Raw genomic sequence first — 18,630 nt, forward strand, 5'->3', positions numbered from 1 at the left:
AACGCTCATCTTATGTTAACCTACTCATTCCTGGGATCATTCTTGTCAACCTCCTCAACCTGGATTCTTGTCAACCTGGATTCTAAAATATAACCAACCACTGAAGTCAGACTAACCAGCCTGTAGTTCACACTATTCTGCTTTGCTCCCTTCTTGTACAGCGGGGTAATATTGGCATTTTCCAATCATCTGGAACCACTCCTGACTAGTGAATCTTGAAATATCATTGTCAATGCCTCCACAATCTCTAAAGCCACCCCTTTCAGAACCCGAGGGTGCAGTCCATCCGGACCAGGTGACTTATCCACCTTCAGCCCTTTCAGCTTCCCAAGCACCTTCTCTGTAGTAATAGTTTCAGCTTAGTTTATTGTCATGTGTACCAAGGTACAGTGACAAGCTTATGTTGTGGGCCATCCAGTCAGCTGAAAGACAATGGACAGTTGTTGTTTACACTGCAGGCCTGTGACTAGTGGTGTGCCTCAGGGGCCCATTGCTGTTTGTCATCTGCACCAACTAATTAGATGAGAATGTACATGGCTTGATTAGTAAGTTTGCAGATGGCATAAAGTGGGTGGTATTGTAAGCATCAAAGATGCTGTCAAAAGTTACACCAGGATCTTGATCAGGTGGGCTGAGAAATAGTTGATGGAATTTAATGCAGAGAAATGTGTAATGTTGTGTGAAGGGAAGTCTAACGTAGGCTGAACCTGCACAGTGAGTGGCAGGGCCATGTTGTAGAGCAGAGGGATCTAGGGATGAACACAGGGCCATGGGGACTGTTGGAGACCAGCGGGATCTAGGGCTGCAGGTACATAGTTCCCTGAACGTGGAGTCACAGGTAGACAAGGTGGTTGTTCCAGATGTTCCCGATGTTGGGGGAGCCCAGAGGAAATCTTATTGAAACATATAAGATTGTTAAGGGCTTGGACACGCTAGAGGCAGGAAACATGTTCCCGATGTTGGGGGAGTCCAGAACCAGGGGCCACAGTTCAAGAAAAAGGAGGAAGCCATTTAGAACAGAGACGAGGAAACACTTTTTCTCACAGAGAGTTGTGAGTGTGGAATTCTCTGCCTCAGAGGGCGGTGGAGGCAGGTTCTCTGGATACTTTCAAGAGAGAGCTAGATGGGGCTCTTAAAGATAGTGAAGTCAGGGGATATGGGGAGAAGGCAGGAACGGGGTACTGATTGTGGATGATCAGCCATGATCACAGTGATCTAGCGTGCCCAAACCCTTAATAATATTATATGTTTCAATTAGATCCCCTCTCATCCTTCTAAACTCCAGAGTGTACAAGCCCAGCTGCTCCATTCTCTCAGCATATGACAGTCCCGCCATCCCGGGAATTAACCTTGTAAACCTACGCTGCACTCACTCAATAGCAAGAATGTCCTTCCTCAAATTAGGGGACCAAAACTGCACACAATACTCCAGGTGTGGTCTCACTAGGGCTCTGTACAACTGCAGAAGGACCACTTTGTGCCGGTGGTGTGTGCCGGTGGTGTGTGCCGGTGGTGTGTGCCGGTGGTGTGTGCCGGTGACGGTGCGGTGTGCCGGTGTGACGGTGCAGCGTACCTACCCCACGGGAGAGGCTGGCAGCAAGATGGCGTTGGCGGCTCCATTAGACGGTGAATCACCGGCAGCGTTCAGCCCCGCACGGACCCTCTTCCCCGTAGAACGACCCAGCGAGCTGGACAACTTGCTCGCCAAAAAACTCCGCGGCCCGCTGCTCCCCGAGAAATCATCATCCACACAGCAGCTGTAGATCTCCAGCTTCACCTCAAACTCTGGACCCACACTGGCACTGGAGGGGCAGCACACACACAGAGGATGAGAGGGGCAAGGGGCGGGGATAGGGGCAGGGAGAGACGGGGGGGCAGAGAGAGACGGGGGGGGGGGCAGAGGAGAGACGGGGGGGGCAGACAGAGAGAGACAGGGGGGGGCAGAGAGAGACGGGGGGGCAGAGAGAGACGGGGGGGGGGCAGAGAGAGACGGGGGGAGAGATGGGGGGGCAGAGAGAGACGGGGGGAGAGATGGGGGGGGCGGGCAAGGAGAGATGGGTGGGGCAGAGAGAGGCGACGGGGGGGGGGGGGGGGAGGGCAGATAGAGACAGGGAGGGGTGATCTTATAGATGTGTATAAAATCATGAGAGGAATAGATCGGGTAGATGCACAGAGTCTTTTACCCAGAGTAGGGGAATCGAGGACCAGAGGACATAGGTTCAAGGTGAAGGGGAAAAGATTTAATAGGAACTTAGACAATAGACAATAGGTGCATGAGTAGGCCATTTGGCCCTTCGAGGCAGCACCGCCATTCATGGCTGATCATGCTTAGGAGCAACCTTTTCACATCGAAGGTGGTGGGTGTATGGAATGAGCTGCCAGAGGAGGTAGTTGAGACTGGGACTAGAACAACATTTAAAAGATACTTGGACAGTATTATGGCCAGAATGTTTGGAGGGATATGTCCATACTTTGACTGGAAGCATGCAAACACTAGCTTTTGTCACCTGATCAAAATAATCTAAACCAAACTAAACTAGTTGAAGCCAGGTGTGACTAGTGTAGCTGGGACATTGTTGGCTGGTGTGGGCAGGTTGGGCCGAAGGGCCCGTTTCCACACTGTATCACTCTGTGACTAGTGTAGCTGGGACATTGTTGGCCAGTGTGGGCAAGTTGGGCTGAAGGGCCTGTTTCCACAGTAAAACACCTGTAACTCTACGACTCTAAACCCAACTAAACTAAACTAAATGCAGGCAGGTGGGACTAGTGAACAAGATGACACAGTTTGCTACTTACAACACCACAGCACTTTCAAAACAGATGTCAGTCACGGTGTGATCCACAATCACCATCTCTGTGTCGTAAATGTCACAGCCCACCTGCATCAGACCGAACACAGCGTAGCGATGCCCATCTGTGTACACACCAGTATACAACATGTGAGTGTACAGCACCAGTGTACAGCACCAGTGTACAGCACCAGTGTACAGCACCAGTGTACAGCACCAGTATATGTCGTATGTGTACTACGCAAGTGTGCATTGTGAGTCTGTAATGCTAGTGTACAACATGAGCATGCAACGGGGGGGGAGGGGGAGGGGGTGATGCCAGCACCATCACCTCCCCTCCCCCCAAACACATCCCCCACCACCCACCCACACCTCCCCCAACCACTCCCCACCCCGCTTCACCTCACACTCCGCTCCCCTCACTTCCCCCCATCTCTCAAGCCCCCACATCCCAACACACACACACCCTCTCCTCCAGTCTCCCCCCAATCCACTCCCCTTACCCTCGTCCCCCCACTCTCTACCCCAGCCCCACCCCCCCACAGTCCCCATCCCTGTATTCTCCACACCCCAGTTTCCCCATCCCTCACTGTCTCGAGCCCCCACCTGCTCTGCTTCACCTCACCCACTCCAGCAACCCTCTTGCCCCACATCCCTACCACCCGTCAATCCATTCCCCACCCTCTTCCTACCAGTCTTGCCCTCCCATGTCCACCTCCAACACTCCCACTCCCCCCCCCCCTCTATCCCCAGCCCCACCAAACCCACTCCCACCCAGCACACCCACACTCTTCCCCCCAACCCACCCTCCCCCACCACCCCCACTGCCCCCTCCACCTTCCTTACACATCACCACCGACACCCCCCTCCCCCCCCCCCGTCCCACCCACCTCCTTTGTTTTGGAAGTAATCCGTGTCTTTCCACATCAAAGGAATTCGGAGGATCTGTTGATAACAAAGACTGGTGTTATACCTGGCCCCCTCCACACCCGGCCCCGCCCACACCTGGCCTTGTTTACACCTGGCCCCACCACACCCGGCCCCGCCCACGCCTGGCCCCGCCCACACCTGGCCCGCCCGCACCTGGCCCCGCCCACACCTGGCCCCGCCCACACATGGCCCGGCCCACACCTGGCCCCGCCCACGCCTGGCCCTGCGCACACCTGGCCCCGCCCACACCTGGCCTTGTTACACCTGGCCCCGCCCACACACCTGGCCCCGCCCGCACCTGGCCTTGTTACACCTGGCCCCGCCCACACCTGGCCCCGCCCGCACCCTGGCCTTGTTACACCTGGCCCCGCCCACACCTGGCCCCCCCCCCGCACCTGGCCTGTTACACCTGGCCCCGCCCACACCTGGCCCCGCCCGCACCTGGCCTTGTTACACCTGGCCCCGCCCACAACCTGGCCTGCCCGCACCTGGCCTTGTTACACCTGGCCCCGCCCACACCTGGCCCCGCCCGCACCTGGCCTTGTTACACCTGGCCCCGCCCACACCTGGCCCCGCCCCGCACCTGGCCTTGTTGCACCTGGCCCCGCCCACACACTGGCCTGCCCGCACCTGGCCTTGTTTACACATGGCCCCGCCCACACCTGGCCCCGCCCGCACCTGGCCTTGTTACACCTGGCCCCGCCCACACCTGGCCCCGCCCGCACCTGGCCTTGTTACACCTGGCCCACGCCCACACCTGGCCCCCGCCGCACCTGGCCTGTTACACCTGGCCCGCCCACACCTGGCCCTGCCCGCACCTGGCCTTGTTACACCTGGCCCCGCCCACACCTGGCCCCGCCCGCACCTGGCTTGTTACACCTGGCCCCGCCCACACCTGGCCCTGCCCGCACCTGGCCTTGTTACACCTGGCCCCGCCCAACACTGGCCCCGCCCGCACCTGGCCTTGTTACACCTGGCCCCGCCCACACCTGGCCCCGCCCGCACCTGGCCTTGTTACACCTGGCCCCGCCCACACCTGGCCCCGCCCGCACCTGCCTTGTTACACCTGGCCTTGTTACACCGGGCCCGGCCCGCACCCGGCCCCGCCCCACACCTGGCCCCGCCCGCAGCAAAACTGGCCCCGCCCGCAAACTGGCCCCGCCCACACCTGTCCCCGCCCGCACCTGGCCTTGTTACACCTGGCCCCGCCCACACCTGGCCCCGCCCGCACCTGGCCTTGTTACACTGGCCTTGTTAACCTGGCCCCGCCCACACCTGGCCCCGCCCGCACCTGGCCTTGTTACACCTGGCCCCGCCCGCACCCGGCCCCGCCCACACCCGGCCCTGTCCACACCTGGCCCCCTCCACACCCGGCCCCCTCCACACCCGGCTTCCTCCACACCTGGCCCCGTCTACACCTGGCCTTGTTACACCTGAGCATCTACATCGGACAGTAGAGATGGTATGGGCAGGTTGCTACTGCAACAAGCCAACAACAAAGGAGACGACAGAGATGGTCAACACTGCCCGGCTGATCACACCAATGGAATGTCATTGAGACGTGTGAGGTGTTGCACTCTGGGGGCACTACCATGGGCAGGGCCTACACAGTAAATGGTAGAGCAGAGGGATCTAGGAGTACAGGTGCATCGTTCCTTGAATGTCGAGTCACAGGTAGATAAGGTGGTCAAAAAGGCTTTTGGTACTTTGACCTTCATCAGTCAGAGTATTGGGTATAGAGGTTGGGAGGTCATGTTGCAGTTGTAAAAGACATTGGTGAGACCGCATTTAGAATATTGTGTTCAGTTCTGGGCACCATGTTATAGGAAAGATATTGTCAAGCTTGAAAGGGTTCAGAAAAGATTTACGAGGATGGTTCTCGATTTCCCTACTCTGGGTAAAAGACTGTGCATCTACCCGATCTATTCCCCTCATGATTTTATACACCTCCCTTCATCTCCCCTCATCCTCCTGCACTCCATGGAATAGAGACCCAGCCGACTCAACTTCTCCCTATAGCTCACACCCTCTAGTCCAGGCAACATCCACGTAAATCTTTTCTGAACCCTTTCCAGCTTGACAATGTCTTTCCTATAACATGGCGCCCAGAACTGAACACAATATTCTAAATGCGGTCTCACCAACGTCTTATACAACTGCAACATGACCTCCCAATCTGACTGAGATCACCGACTGACACAGGGGATGTTGAACACGACACAAAACCACAGCACAGCTGGAAGGGTCTACCTGCACCAGGTAAAGTCTCCCCTACCTGCACCAGGTAACATCTCCCACATCCTGAACCCCCCCCCCACTGGTGACCAGGTGACATCTCCCCCACCCAGACCGCCCCCACACTGGTGGTCCTCCGGGCTCTAAGTCCCCTCCCTACACCCTCTGCTGCCAGCACTGTGTGGATGGGCACAGCTGCCCCTTTGCTGATGATGCCAGTGTGCTGGCAAACCTGGTGCCATGGGATAGCTCTGCCCCAGGGTGATGGTGTCCCAGGGTGCTGGTGTCCCCAGGGTGCTGGTGTCCCCAGGGTCATGTCTCCAGGGTGCTGGTGGCCCCAGGGTGGTGTCCCCAGGGTGGTGTCCCCAGGGTGGTGTCCCCAGGGTGCTGGTGTCCCCAGGGTGCTGGTGTCCCCAGGGTGGTGTCCCCAGGGTACTGGTGTCCCCCAGGGTGCTGGTGTCCCCAGGGTGTGCTGGTGTCCCCAGGGTGATGTCCCCAGGGTGCTGGTGTCCCCAGGGTGGTGTCCCAGGGTGGTGTCCCCAGGGTGGTGTCACCAGGGTGCTGGTGTCCCCAGGGTGCTGGTGTCCCCAGGGTGCTGGTGTCCCCAGGGTGGTGTCCCCAGGGTGGTGTCACCAGGGTGCTGGTGTCCCCAGGGTGCTGGTGTCCCCAGGGTGCTGGTGTCCCCAGGGTACTGGTGTCCCCAGGGGTGGTGTCCCCAGGGTGCTGGTGTCCCCAGGGTGATGGTGTGTCCCCAGGGTGGTGTCCCCAGGGTGCTGGTGTCCCCAGGGTGATGGTGTCCCCAGGGTGGTGGTGTCCCCAGGGTGCTGGTGTCCCAGGGTGGTGTGTCCCAGGGTGGTGGTGTCCCCAGGGTGCTGGTGTCCCCAGGGTGCTGGTGTCCCCAGGGTGTGGTGTCCCCAGGGTGGTGTCCCAGGGTGCTGGTGTCCCCAGGGTGCTGGTGTCCCCAGGGTGTGTGTCCCCAGGGTGCTGGTGTCCCCAGGGTGGTGTCCCCAGGGTGGTGTCCCCAGGGTGCTGGTGTCCCCAGGGTGCTGGTGTCCCAGGGTATTGATGTCCCCAGGGTGCTGGTGTCCCCAGGGTGATGTCCCAGGATGGTGGTGTCCCCAGGGTGGTGTCCCCAGGGTGCTGGTGTCCCCAGGGTGGTGTCCCCAGGGTGCTGGTGTCCCCAGGGTGTGTGTCCCAGGGTGCTGGTGTCCCCAGGTGTGGTGTCCCCAGGGTGTGCTGGTGTCCCCAGGGTGCTGGTGTCCCCAGGGTGGTGTCCCCAGGGTGATGGTGTCCCCAAGGTGATGTCCCCAGGGTGCTGGGTGTCCCCAGGGTGCTGGTGTCCCCAGGGTGGTGGTGTCCCCAGGGTGGTGTCCCCATGGTGCTGGTGTCCCCAGGGTGGTGGTGTCCCCAGGGGGTGGTGTCCCAGGGTGATGTCCCCAGGGTGCTGGTGTCCCCAGGTGCTGGTGTCCCCAGGGTGGTGTCCCCAGGGTGATGGTGTCCCCAGGGTGTGATGTCACCAGGGTGGTGGTGGTCCCCCAGGGCGGTGTGTGTGTGTCCCAGGGTGGTGGTGTCCCAGGTGCTGGTGTCCCCAGGGTACTGGTGTCCCCAGGGTGCTGGTGTCCCCAGGGTGGTGGTGTCCCCAGGGTGGGTGTCCCAGGGTGGTGGTGTTTCCCAGGGTGGTGTCCCCAGGGTACTGGTGTCCCAGGTGGTGGTGTCCCCAGGGTGGTGGTGTCCCAGGGTGTGGTGTCCCCAGGGTGCTGGTGTCCCCAGGGTGCTGGTGTCCCAGGGTTGTGGTGTCCCCAGGGTGCTGGTGTCCCCATGGTGCTGGTGTCCCCAGGGTGGTGTCCCCAGGGTGATGGTGTGTCCCAGGGTACTGGTGTCCCCAGGGTGCTGGTGTCCCCAGGGTGCTGATGTCCCAGGGTGGTGTGTCCCAGGGTGCTGGTGTCCCCCATGGTGCTGGTGTCCCCAGGGTGGTGGTCCCCAAGGTGCTGGTGTCCCCATGGTGCTGGTGTCCCCCATGGTGCTGTGTGTCCCCAGGGTGGTGTCCCCAGGGTGGTGTCCCCAGGGTGTGTGGTGTCCCCATGGTGCTGGTGTCCACAGGGTGGTGTCCCCAGGGTGATGGTGTCCCCAGGGTACTGGTGTCCCCAGGGTGATGGTGTCCCCATGGTGCTGGTGTCCCCAGGGTGCTGGTGTGTCCCCAGGTGCTGGTGTCCCCAGGGTGCTGGTGTCCCCATGGTGGTGGTGTCCCCAGGGTGCTGGTGTCCCCAGGGTGCTGGTGTCCCCAGGGTGCTAGTGTCCCAGGGTGGGTGTCCCAGGGTACTGGTGTCCCCAGGGTGGTGTCCCCAGGGTGCTGGTGTCCCCATGGTGGTGGTGTCCCCAGGGTGTGGGTGTCCCCAGGGTGATGGTGTCCCAGGGTGCTGATGTCCCCAGGGTGGTGTCCCCAGGGTGATGGTGTCCCCAGGGTGATGTCCCAGGGGTGGTGTGTCCCCAGGGTGATGGTGTCCCCAGGGTGCTGGTGTCCCCAGGGTGTGGTGTCCCAGGGGTGATGGTGTCCCCAGGGTATGGTGTCCCAGGGTACTGGTGTCCCCAGGGTGCTGGTGTCCCCAGGGTGGTGTCCCCATGGTGCTGTGTGTCCCCAGGGTGTGTGTCCCAGGTTGTGTGGTGTGTCAGGGGGTGCTGGTGTCCCCAGGGTGGTGTCCCCAGGTTGATGGTGTCAGGTTGTGATGTCCCCAGGGTGGCTGGTGTCCCCAGGGTGCTGGTGTCCCCAGGGTGATGGTGTCCCCAGGGTGGTGGTGTCCCCAGGGGTGGTATCCCAGGGTGCTGTGTGTCCCCAGGGTGGTGGTGTCCCCAGGGTGATGGTGTCCCCAGGGTGGTGTCCCCAGGGTGCTGGTGTCCCCAGGGTGCTGGTGTCCCCAGGGTGATGGTGTCCCCAGGGTGCTGATGTCCCCCCAGGGTGCTGGTGTCCCCAGGGTGATGGTGTCCCCAGGGTGGTGTTCCCAGGGTGTGTGTCCCCAGGGGTGGTGGTGTCCCAGGGGTGTGTCCCAGGGGGTGATGTGTGTCCCCAGGGTGGTGTGTGTCAGGGTGGTGTGTCCCCAGGGTGGTGGGTGTCCCCAGGGTACTGGTGTCACCAGGGTGGTGGTGTCCCCAGGGTGGTGGTGGTGTCCCAGGGTGGTGGTGTCACCAGGGTGGTGTGTCCCCAGGGTACTGTGTCCCCAGGGTGTGGTGGTGTCCCCAGGGTGGTGTCCCAGGGTGATGTCCCCAGGGTGGTGGTCCCCAGGGTGTGTGGTGTCCCCAGGGTGCTGGTGTCCCCAGGGTGGTGGTGTCCCCAGGGTGTGATGTCCCCAGGGTGCTGATGTCCAGGGTGTGGTGGTGTCCCCAGGGTGGTGCGGTGTCCCAGGGGGGGTGGTGTCCCCAGGGTGATGGTGTCCCCAGGGTGCTGGTGTCCCCAGGGGTACTGGTGTCCCAGGGTGCTGGTGTGTCCCCAGGGTGCTGGTGTCCCCAGGGTGGTGTCCCCAGGGGTGGTGTCCCCAGGGTGATGGTGTCCACCAGGGTACTGGTGTCCCCAGGGTGCTGGTGTCCCCAGGGTGCTGATGTCCCCAGGGTGGTGTGTCCCAGGGTGCTGGTGTCCCCAGGGTGGTGGTGTCCCCAGGGTGGGTGGTGTCCCCAGGGTGGTGGTGTCCCCAGGGTGCTGATGTCCCCAGGGGGTGGTGTCCCCAGGGTGCTGGTGTCCCCAGGGTGCTGGTGTCCCCAGGGTGCTGATGTCCCCAGGGTGGTGTCCCCAGGGTGCTGGTGTGTCCCCAGGGTGCTGGTGTCCCCAGGGTGCTGATGTCCCCAGGGTGATGGTGTCCCCAGGGTGCTGGTGTGTCCCCAGGGTGCTGGTGTCCCCAGGGTGCTGGTGTCCCCAGGGTGGTGTCCCCAGGGTGGTGTCCCCAGGGTGCTGGTGTCCCCCAGGGTGCTGGTGTCCCAGTGTGGTCAGGTGTCCCCAGGGTGGTGGTGTCCCCAGGGTGATGGTGTCCCCAGGGTGGTGTCCCCAGGGTGATGGTGTCCCCAGGGCACTGGTGTCCCCAGGGTGCTGGTGTCCCCCAGTGGTGCCAGTGGTGTCCCCAGGGTGGTGTGTCCCAGGGTGATGGTGTCCCCAGGGGTGATGGTGTCCCCAGGGTGCTGGTGTCCCCAGGGTGGTGTCCCCAGGGTACTGGTGTCCCCAGGGTGATGTCCCCAGGGTGCTGGTGTCCCCAGGGTGCTGGTGTCCCAGGGTGGGTGTCCCCATGGTGCTGGTGTCCCCAGGGTGGTGGTGTCCCCAGGGTGGTGTCCCCAGGGTGCTGGTGTCCCCAGGGTGCTGGTGTCCCCAGGGTGTGGTGTCCCCATGGTGCTGGTGGTCCCCAGGGTGGTGGTGTCCCCAGGGTGATGGTGTCCCCAGGGTGGTGTCCCCAGGGTGGTGTCCCCAGGGTGCTGGTGTCCCCAGGGTGCTGGTGTCCCCCAGGGTGGTGTGTGTCCCCAGGGTGCTGGTGTCCCCAGGGTGGTGTCCCAGGGTGGTGTGTCCCCAGGGTGTGTGTCCCAGGGTGCTGGTGTCCCCCAGGGTGCTGGTGTCCCCAGGGTGCTGGTGTCCCCAGGGTGGTGGTGTCCCCAGGGTGCTGGTGTCCCCAGGTGTGCTGGTGTCCCCAGGGTGCTGGTGTCCCAGGGTGCTGGTGTCCCCAGGGTGGTGTCCCCAGGGTGCTGGTGTCCCCAGGGTGGTGGTGTCCCCAGGGTGCTGGTGTCCCCAGGGTGGTGTGTCCCCAGGGTGCTGGTGTCCCCAGGGTGGTGGTGTCCCCAGGGTGTGGTGTCCCCAGGGTGCTGTGTGTCCCCAGGGTGCTGGTGTCCCCAGGGTGCTGGTGTCCCCAGGGTGCTGGTGTCCCCAGGGTGGTGTCCCCAGGGTACTGGTGTCCCCAGGGTGACTGGTGTCCCCAGGGTGGTGTCCCAGGGTGATGGTGTCCCCAGGGTGGTGGTGTCCCCAGGGTGCTGGTGTCCCCAGGATGGGTGTCCCCAGGGTGGTGTCCCCAGGGTGATGGTGTCCCCAGGGTGATGGTGTCCCCAGGGTGGTGGTGTCCCAGGGTGATGGTGTCCCCAGGGTGGTGTCCCCAGGGTGATGGTGTCCCCAGGGTGATGGTGTCCCCAGGGTGGTGTCCCCAGGGTGATGGTGTCCCCCAGGGTGTGGTGTCCCCAGGGTGATGGTGTCCCAGGGTGATGGTGTCCCCAGGGTGGTGTCCCCAGGGTGGTGTCCCCAGGGTGCTGGTGTCCCCAGGGTGCTGGTGTCCCCAGGGTGGTGTCCCCAGGGTGGTGTCCCCAGGGTGTGTGTGGTGTCCCCAGGGTGCTGGTGTCCCCAGGGTGCTGGTGTCCCCAGGGTGGTGTCCCCAGGGTGCTGGTGTCCCCAGGGTGGTGTCCCAGGGTGCTGGTGTCCCCAGGGTGGTGTCCCCAGGTGCTGGTGTCCCAGGGTGGTGGTGTCCCCAGGGTGGTGTGTCCCCAGGGTGCTGGTGTCCCCAGGGTGTGTGTGTCCCCAGGGTGGTGTCCCCATGGTGCTGTGTCCCCAGGGTGGTGGTGTCCCCAGGGTGTGTGTCCCCAGGGTGCTGGTGTCCCCAGGGTGCTGGGTGTCCCCAGGGTGGTGTGTCCCCAGGGTGGTGTCCCAGGGTGGTGGTGTCCCCAGGGTGCTGGTGTCCCCAGGGTGGTGTCCCCAGGGTGCTGGTGTCCCCAGGGTGCTGGTGTCCCCCAGGGTGGTGGTGTCCCCAGGGTGATGGTGTCCCAGGGTGGTGGTGTGTCCCCAGGGTGGTGTGTCCCAGGGTGGTGTCCCCAGGGTGGTGTCCCCAGGGTGCTGGTGTCCCCAGGGTGGTGGTGTCCCAGGGGGTGCTGGTGTCCCCAGGGTGCTGGTGTCCCCAGGGTGGTGTCCCCAGGGTGCTGGTGTCAGGGTGGTGTCCCACAGGGTGGTGTCCCCAGGGGTGCTGTGTGTCCCCAGGTGTTTGGTGGTGTGTCCCCAGGGTACTGGTGTCCCAGGGTACTGTGTCCCCAGGGTGTTTGTGTGTCCCCAGGGTGGTGTCCCCAGGGTGATGGTGTCCCCAGGGTGGTGGTGTCCCCAGGGTGTGGTGTCACCTGTGGATGGTGTCCCAGGGTGGTGTCCCAGGGTGCTGGTGTCCCAGGGTGGTGGTGTCCCCAGGGTGATGGTGTCCCAGGGTGGTGTCCCAGGGTGATGTGTGTCACCAGGGTGATGGTGTCACAAGGGTGGTGTCCCCAGGGTGGTGTCCCCAGGGTGGTGTCAGTCCAGGTGTGATGGTGTCCCCAGGGTGATGGTGTCCCCAGGGTGGTGTCCCCAGGGTGGTGTGTGTCCCAGGGTGATGGTGTCCCCAGGGTGCTGGTGTCCAAGGGTGCTGGTGTCCCACAGGGTGCTGGTGTCCCAGGGTGCTGGTGTCCCCAGGGTGATGGTGTCACCCAGGGTGGTGTCCACAGGGTGCTGGTGTCCCCAGGGTGCTGGTGTCCCCAGGGTGGTGTCCCCAGGGTGCTGGTGTCCCCAGGGTGCCACACACACCCAGGGTGCTGGTGTCCCAGGGTGTGTGTCCCCAGGGTGGTGGTGTCCCCAGGGTGGTGGTGTCCCCAGGGTGGTGTCCCCAGGGTGCTGGTGTCCCAGGGGTTGGTGATGGTGTCCCCAGGGTGGTGGTGTCCCAGGGTGCTGTGTCCCAGGGTGGTGTTCCACCAGGGTGATGGTGTCCCCAGGGTGCTGGTGTCACCAGGGTGCTGGTGTCCCAGGGTGCTGTGTCCCAGGGTGGTGGTGTGTCAGGGTGTGGTGTCCCCAGGGTGGTGTCCCCAGGGTGCTGGTGTGTCCCCAGGGTGGTGGTGTCAGTCAGGGTGATGGTTGTCCCCAGGGTGATGGTGTCCCCAGGGTGTGGTGTCACAGGGTGGTGGTGTCCCCAGGGTACTGGTGTCCCCAGGGGGGTGTGTGTCCCCAGGGTACTGGTGTCCCCAGGGTGATGGTGTCCCCAGGGTGGTGTGTCCCCAGGGTGCTGGTGTCCCCAGGGTGCTGTGTGTCCCCAGGGTGATGGTGTCCACAGGGTGATGGTGTCCAGGGTACTGGTGTCCCCAGGGTACTGGTGTCCCCACCAGGGTGATGGTGTCCCACAGGGTGATGGTTGTCCCCAGGGTGGTGTCCCCAGGGTGCTGGTGTCCCCAGGGTGCTGGTGTCCCCAGGGTGGTGGTGGTCACCAGGGTGCTGGTGTCCCAGGGTGCTGGTGTCCCCAGGGGTGGTGTCCCCAGGGTGCTGGTGTCCCCAGGGTGCTGGTGTCCCAGGGTGCTGGTGTCCCCAGGGTGATGGTGTCCCCAGGTGTGATGGTGTCCCCAGGGTGGTGTCCCCAGGGTGGTGGTGTCCCAGGGTGCCGGTGTCCCAGGGTGCTGGTGTCCCCAGGGTGGTGGTGTCACCCAGGGTGATGGTGTCACCAGGGTGATGGTGTCCCCAGGTGTGGTTTCCCCAGGGTGCTGGTGTCCCCAGGGTGCTGGTGTCCCAGGGGATGATGGTGTCCCCAGGGTGGTGTGTCCCAGGGTGGTGGTGTCCCCAGGGTGGTGGTGTCCACAGGGTGGTGTCCCCAGGGTGGTGTTGTCCCAGGGGTGATGGTGTCCCAGGGTGCTGGTGTGTCCACCAGGGTGGTGTCCCCAGGGTGGTGTCACAGGGTGATGGTGTCCCCAGGGTGATGGTGTCCCCAGGGTGGTGGTCCCAGGGTGGTGTCCCCAGGGTGATGGTGTCCACACCGTGTCCCCAGGGTGCTGATGTCCCCAGGGTGTTTCACACACCACTGTGTCCCCAGGGTGGTGGTGTCCCCAGGGTGGTGGTGTCCCCAGGGTGCTGGTGTCCCCAGGGTGCTGGTGTCCCACAGGGTGATGGTGTCCCCAGGGTGGTGGTGTCCCCAGGGGTGGTGTGTCCCAGGGTGCTGGTGTCCCACAGGGTGGTGGTGTCCCCAGGGTGCTGGTGTCCCCAGGGTGCTGGTGTCCCCAGGGTGGTGGTGTCCCCCCAGGGTGCTGGTGTCCCCAGGGTGCTGGTTCCCCAGGGTGGTGTCCCCAGGGTGGTGGTGTCCCCAGGTGTGGTGTCCAGGGTGGTGTCCCCAGGGTGCTGGTGTCCCCAGGGGTGCTGGTGTCCCACAGGGTGGTGTCACCAGGGTGGTGGTGTCCCCAGGGTGGTGGTGTCCCCAGGGTGCTGGTGTCCCCAGGGGTGCTGGTGTCCCACAGGGTGCTGGTGTCCCCAGGGTGGTGTCCCACAGGGTGCTGGTGTCCCCAGGGTGCTGGTGTCCCCAGGGTGGTGTCCCCAGGGGGGTGATGTCCCCAGGGTGGTGTCCCCAGGGTGGTGTCCCCAGGGTGGTGGTGTCCCCCGGGTGCTGGTGTCCCCCAGGGTGATGGTGTCCCCAGGGTGCTGGTGTCCCCAGGGTGATGGTGTCCCCAGGGTGATGGTGTCCCCAGGGTGCTGGTGTCCCCAGGGTGATGGTGTCCCCAGGGTGCTGGTCCCCTGTGTTCCTACCTGAGACACTGACCGTCCCCTTGCACGGTAGGCGATCGTCGAGGAGAGCAGCATCTGAGGACCTGCAGAGAAGCAAGCAACACAATGCTGTAGTCAGTCCCTGCCCCAGCACCACGCACACAGCATCGCACACACACACACGTACACACATGCACACACACACACACACGTACACACACGCATACACCCACACGTACACACGCACACACACACACCCACACCACACACACACACCACACACACACACCACCCACACACCCACACACACACACCACACATACATACACACACACACACACACCACACACACACACACACACACACACACACACACACACACACACACACACACACAGACACACACACACACACACACACACACACACACACACACACACACACACACACACACACACACACACACCACACACACACACCACACACACACACACACACACACACCCACACACACATACACGCGCACACACGCACACACACACACAACACACACAACACCTGCCCCAGGACATTCTTGCTATTGAGGGAGTGCAGCGTAGGTTTACAAGATTAATTCCCGGGATGGCGGGACTGTCATATGCTGAGAGAATGGAGCAGCTGGGCTTGTATACTCCGGTTTAGAAGGATGAGAGGGTATATTATTGAAACATATAAGATTCTTAACAAGCTAGAGGCAGGAAACATGTTCCCGATGTTGGGGGAGTCCAGAACCAGGGGCCAAAGTTTAAGAATAAGGAGTAAGCCATTTAGAACGGAGACGAGACACACAGAGAGTTGTGAGTCTGTGGAATTCTCTGCCTCAGAGGGCGGTGGTGGCTGGTACTCTAGATACTTTCAAGAGACCGTTAGATAGGGCTCTTAAAGATAGCGGAGTCAGGGGATATGGGATATAGAGGGATCTTTCTCCCTCTCACTGGTCTGCACGGTGGCACAGCGGTATAGTCGCTGCCTCACAGTGCCAGAGACCCGGGTTTGATCCTGACTACGGGTGTTGGTGCAGGCAGATACAACAGTGCCGTTTAGAAGCCCTTTGTAACGACACATTGACATGCAGGTAATGGAGGGATGTGGTAACATGCATGTGGATAGGTGGTGGTGTTGGCATCATGTCTTGCACAAGCACTGTGGGCCAAAGGGCCTGCTCTATCAATCTCTCCCTGTCTGTAATGCACATCAAACCCTCTCATTATCTTACTGTCTAGCCATCCGTGTTAAATGTCTTCAACATACCCAGCACCTTTGTTATCTCAATATTGACAGGTCAGTGCAGCACAGGGAGAGGCCCTTCGGCCCTACTGTGCTGGACATGACACCAAACCTAACTCTCCTCTGCCTGCCAGTGCTCCACATCCCTGCACTCTCACTTGCCGATTCAAATGCAGTGGAGGCAGCACGTTCCACACCCACCACCCCCACCCACCACCCACCCACCCACCCACCCCAGCAGCACGTTCCACACCCCCCCACCACCACCCCACCCACCCCCAGCAGCACGTTCCACACCCACCCACCCACCCCCCCCCTAGCAGCACGTTCCACACCCCCACCCACCCAGCCCCAGCAGCACGTTCCACCACCCCCCCCACCCCAGCACCCACCCCACCCCCCAGCAGCACGTTCCACACCCCCACCCACAGCCCCAGCAGCACGTTCCAACACACCCCCACCCCCAGCACACGTTCCAGGCACCCAACACCATGTTAATTATGTCGATTATCTGCCCTGCATATCTCAGTTAAACTTTGCACCTTAAAGTTGTGCCTTCAAGTCTCTGAGATCTCCATCCTTGGAGAAACGTTCTGAGTTTCTGACAATCTATACCACTCATAATGTTATCAACTTCTATCAAGTCTCCCCTCAACCTCTGTTCCAGAAAATGCAATGCAAGTCTGCCCACCCACTCCCTGTAGCTAATCCCCTCTAAACCAGGCATCAATCGATAAAGGACACACAGTGCTGGAGTTACACAAAGATGCTGGAGAAACTCAGTGGGTGAGGCAGCATCTATGGAGCAAAGGAATAGGTGACGATTCGGGTCGAGATCCTTCTTCAGACTGATGTGGGGGAGAGGCGGGGGAGGAAGAAGAAAGTAAGAGGCGGGTGGGGGAGGGGGGGGGGGAAAGGGAGCAGGAAGAAGAAAGGAAAACTATCCAAGCGAAATATGAGGCGGAGACGGAGTAGAAAGGTCTTTGTGGGAGAGCTGGGAATCAGGAGGGAACTGAAAGACCCCAAGCCGACAGTCTCACCAATGTAGAGCTGCACGGTACAGCACGGAAACAGGTGCCCTGCTGCGGTCCACTTTGTCCATGGCGGGAGGTAAAGGTTCACCTGTTATATTGAGGAAGCGATTGAAAAAGACTGAAAAGGCTTTGTATTCACTGGAGTTTAGAAGGATGAGGGGGTTCTTATAGAAACATATAAAATTATAAATTCCCAATGTTGGGTGACTCCAGAACCAGGGGCCACAGTCTTAGAATAAAGGGGAGGTCATTTAGACTGAGGTGAGAAAAAACTTTTTCATCCAGAGAGTTGTGAATTTGTGGAATTTCCTGCCATAGAGGGCAGTGGAGGCCAAATCACTGGATGGATTTAATAGAGAGTTAGATAGAGCTCTAGGGGCTAATGGAGTCAAGGGATATGGGGAGAAGGCAGGCACGGGTTACTGATAGGGGACGATCAGCCATGATCACAATGATAATTAAGGATAAAGGCGAAATCCTTTAGGACCGAGATGAGAAAAACATTTTTTACACAGAGAGTGGTGAATCTCTGGAATTCTCTGCCACAGAAGGTAGTTGAGGCCAGTTCATTGGCTATATTTAAGAGGGAGTTAGATGTGGCCCTTGTGGCTAAAAGGATCAGAGGGTATGGAGAGAAAGCAGGTACAGGATACTGAGTTGGATGATTGGCCTTTAATCCATTCAATTTACCTACCACTTCCCAGCTAACCTGGATTTCACTCAGTTCCTCCCTCTCAATTGATCCCCAGTCCCCTGCTATTTCCGGCAGATTATTAATGTCTTCCTTAGTGAAGACAGAACCAAAGTAGTTATTCAATTGGTCTGCCATGTCCTTGTTCCCCATGATCAATTCGCCTGTTTCTGACTGCAAGGGACCTACATTTGTTTTAACTAATCTTTTTCTCTTCACATATCTATAAAAAAGTTTGCAGTCAGTCTTTATGTTCCCTGCCAGTTTTCTTTCATAATCTATTTTCCTTTCCTAATTAAGCCCTTTGTCCTCCTCTGCTGGACTCTGAATTTCTCCCAGTGCCCTGGTAGGCTGCATTTTCTGGCTAATTTGTATGCTTCATCTTTTGTTTTGATACTATCCCTGATTTCCCTTGTTATCCACGGATGCACTACCTTCCTTGATTTATTCTTTTGCCAAACTGGGATGAACAATTGTTGTAGTTCATCCATGCAGGCTTTAAATGCCTTTCATTGCATATCCACCGTCAACCCTTTAAGAATCAATTGCCAGTCTATCTCGGCCAATTCACAAACCCTCAAAGTTGCCTTTCTTTAAGTTCAGGTCCCTTGTTTCTGAATTAACATGTCACTCACCATCCTAATGAAGAACTCAACCATATTATGGTCACTCTTGCCCAAGGGGGCACGTACAACAAGACTGCTAACTAACCCTTCCTCTTTACTCAATACCCAGTCTAGAATAGCCTGCTCTCTCGTTGGTTCCTCTACATGTTGATTTAGATAACTATCCCGCATACATTCCACGAAATCCTCTTCCTCAGCACCCCTGCCAATTTGATTCACCCAATCTATATGTAGATTGAAGTCACCCATTATAACTGTTTTACCTTTGTGGCATGCATTTCTAATTTCCTGTTTGATACCATCTCCAACTCCACTACTACTGTTAGGTGGCCTGTACACAACACCCACTAGCGTTTTCTGCCCCTTAGTGTTTCGCAGCTCTACCCATACTGATTCCACATCCTCCAAGCTAATGTCCTTCCTTTCTATTGCGTTAATCTAAACAGCAACGCTACCCCACCTCCTTTTCCTTTCTGTCTATCCCTCCTGAATATTGAATAACCCTGGATGTTCAGCTCCCAGCTTTGGTCACCCTGGAGCCATGTCTCCGTGATCCCAACTATATCATAATCATTAATAG

The 18,630-nt window shown here is 60.1% G+C and overlaps 1 protein-coding gene across 1 annotated transcript in view; it reads right to left on the reverse strand.

Moving 5' to 3' along the window:
• Positions 1–18,630, reverse strand: part of LOC129716275 (rhotekin-like) — a 39,969-nt gene that overhangs the window by 16,835 nt on the left and 4,504 nt on the right. The window contains exons 3-6 of the mRNA XM_055666148.1: positions 14,483–14,537; positions 3,680–3,734; positions 2,797–2,914; positions 1,578–1,802 (exon numbers count right to left, since the gene is read on the reverse strand). Of these exons, the coding sequence (XP_055522123.1) occupies positions 1,578–1,802; positions 2,797–2,914; positions 3,680–3,734; positions 14,483–14,537 (453 nt within the window). The remainder of the gene's footprint in view (positions 1–1,577; positions 1,803–2,796; positions 2,915–3,679; positions 3,735–14,482; positions 14,538–18,630) is intronic.

Source organism: Leucoraja erinacea, unplaced genomic scaffold, assembly GCF_028641065.1.
Source record: "Leucoraja erinacea ecotype New England unplaced genomic scaffold, Leri_hhj_1 Leri_199S, whole genome shotgun sequence".
Lineage (NCBI taxonomy): Eukaryota > Metazoa > Chordata > Chondrichthyes > Rajiformes > Rajidae > Leucoraja > Leucoraja erinaceus.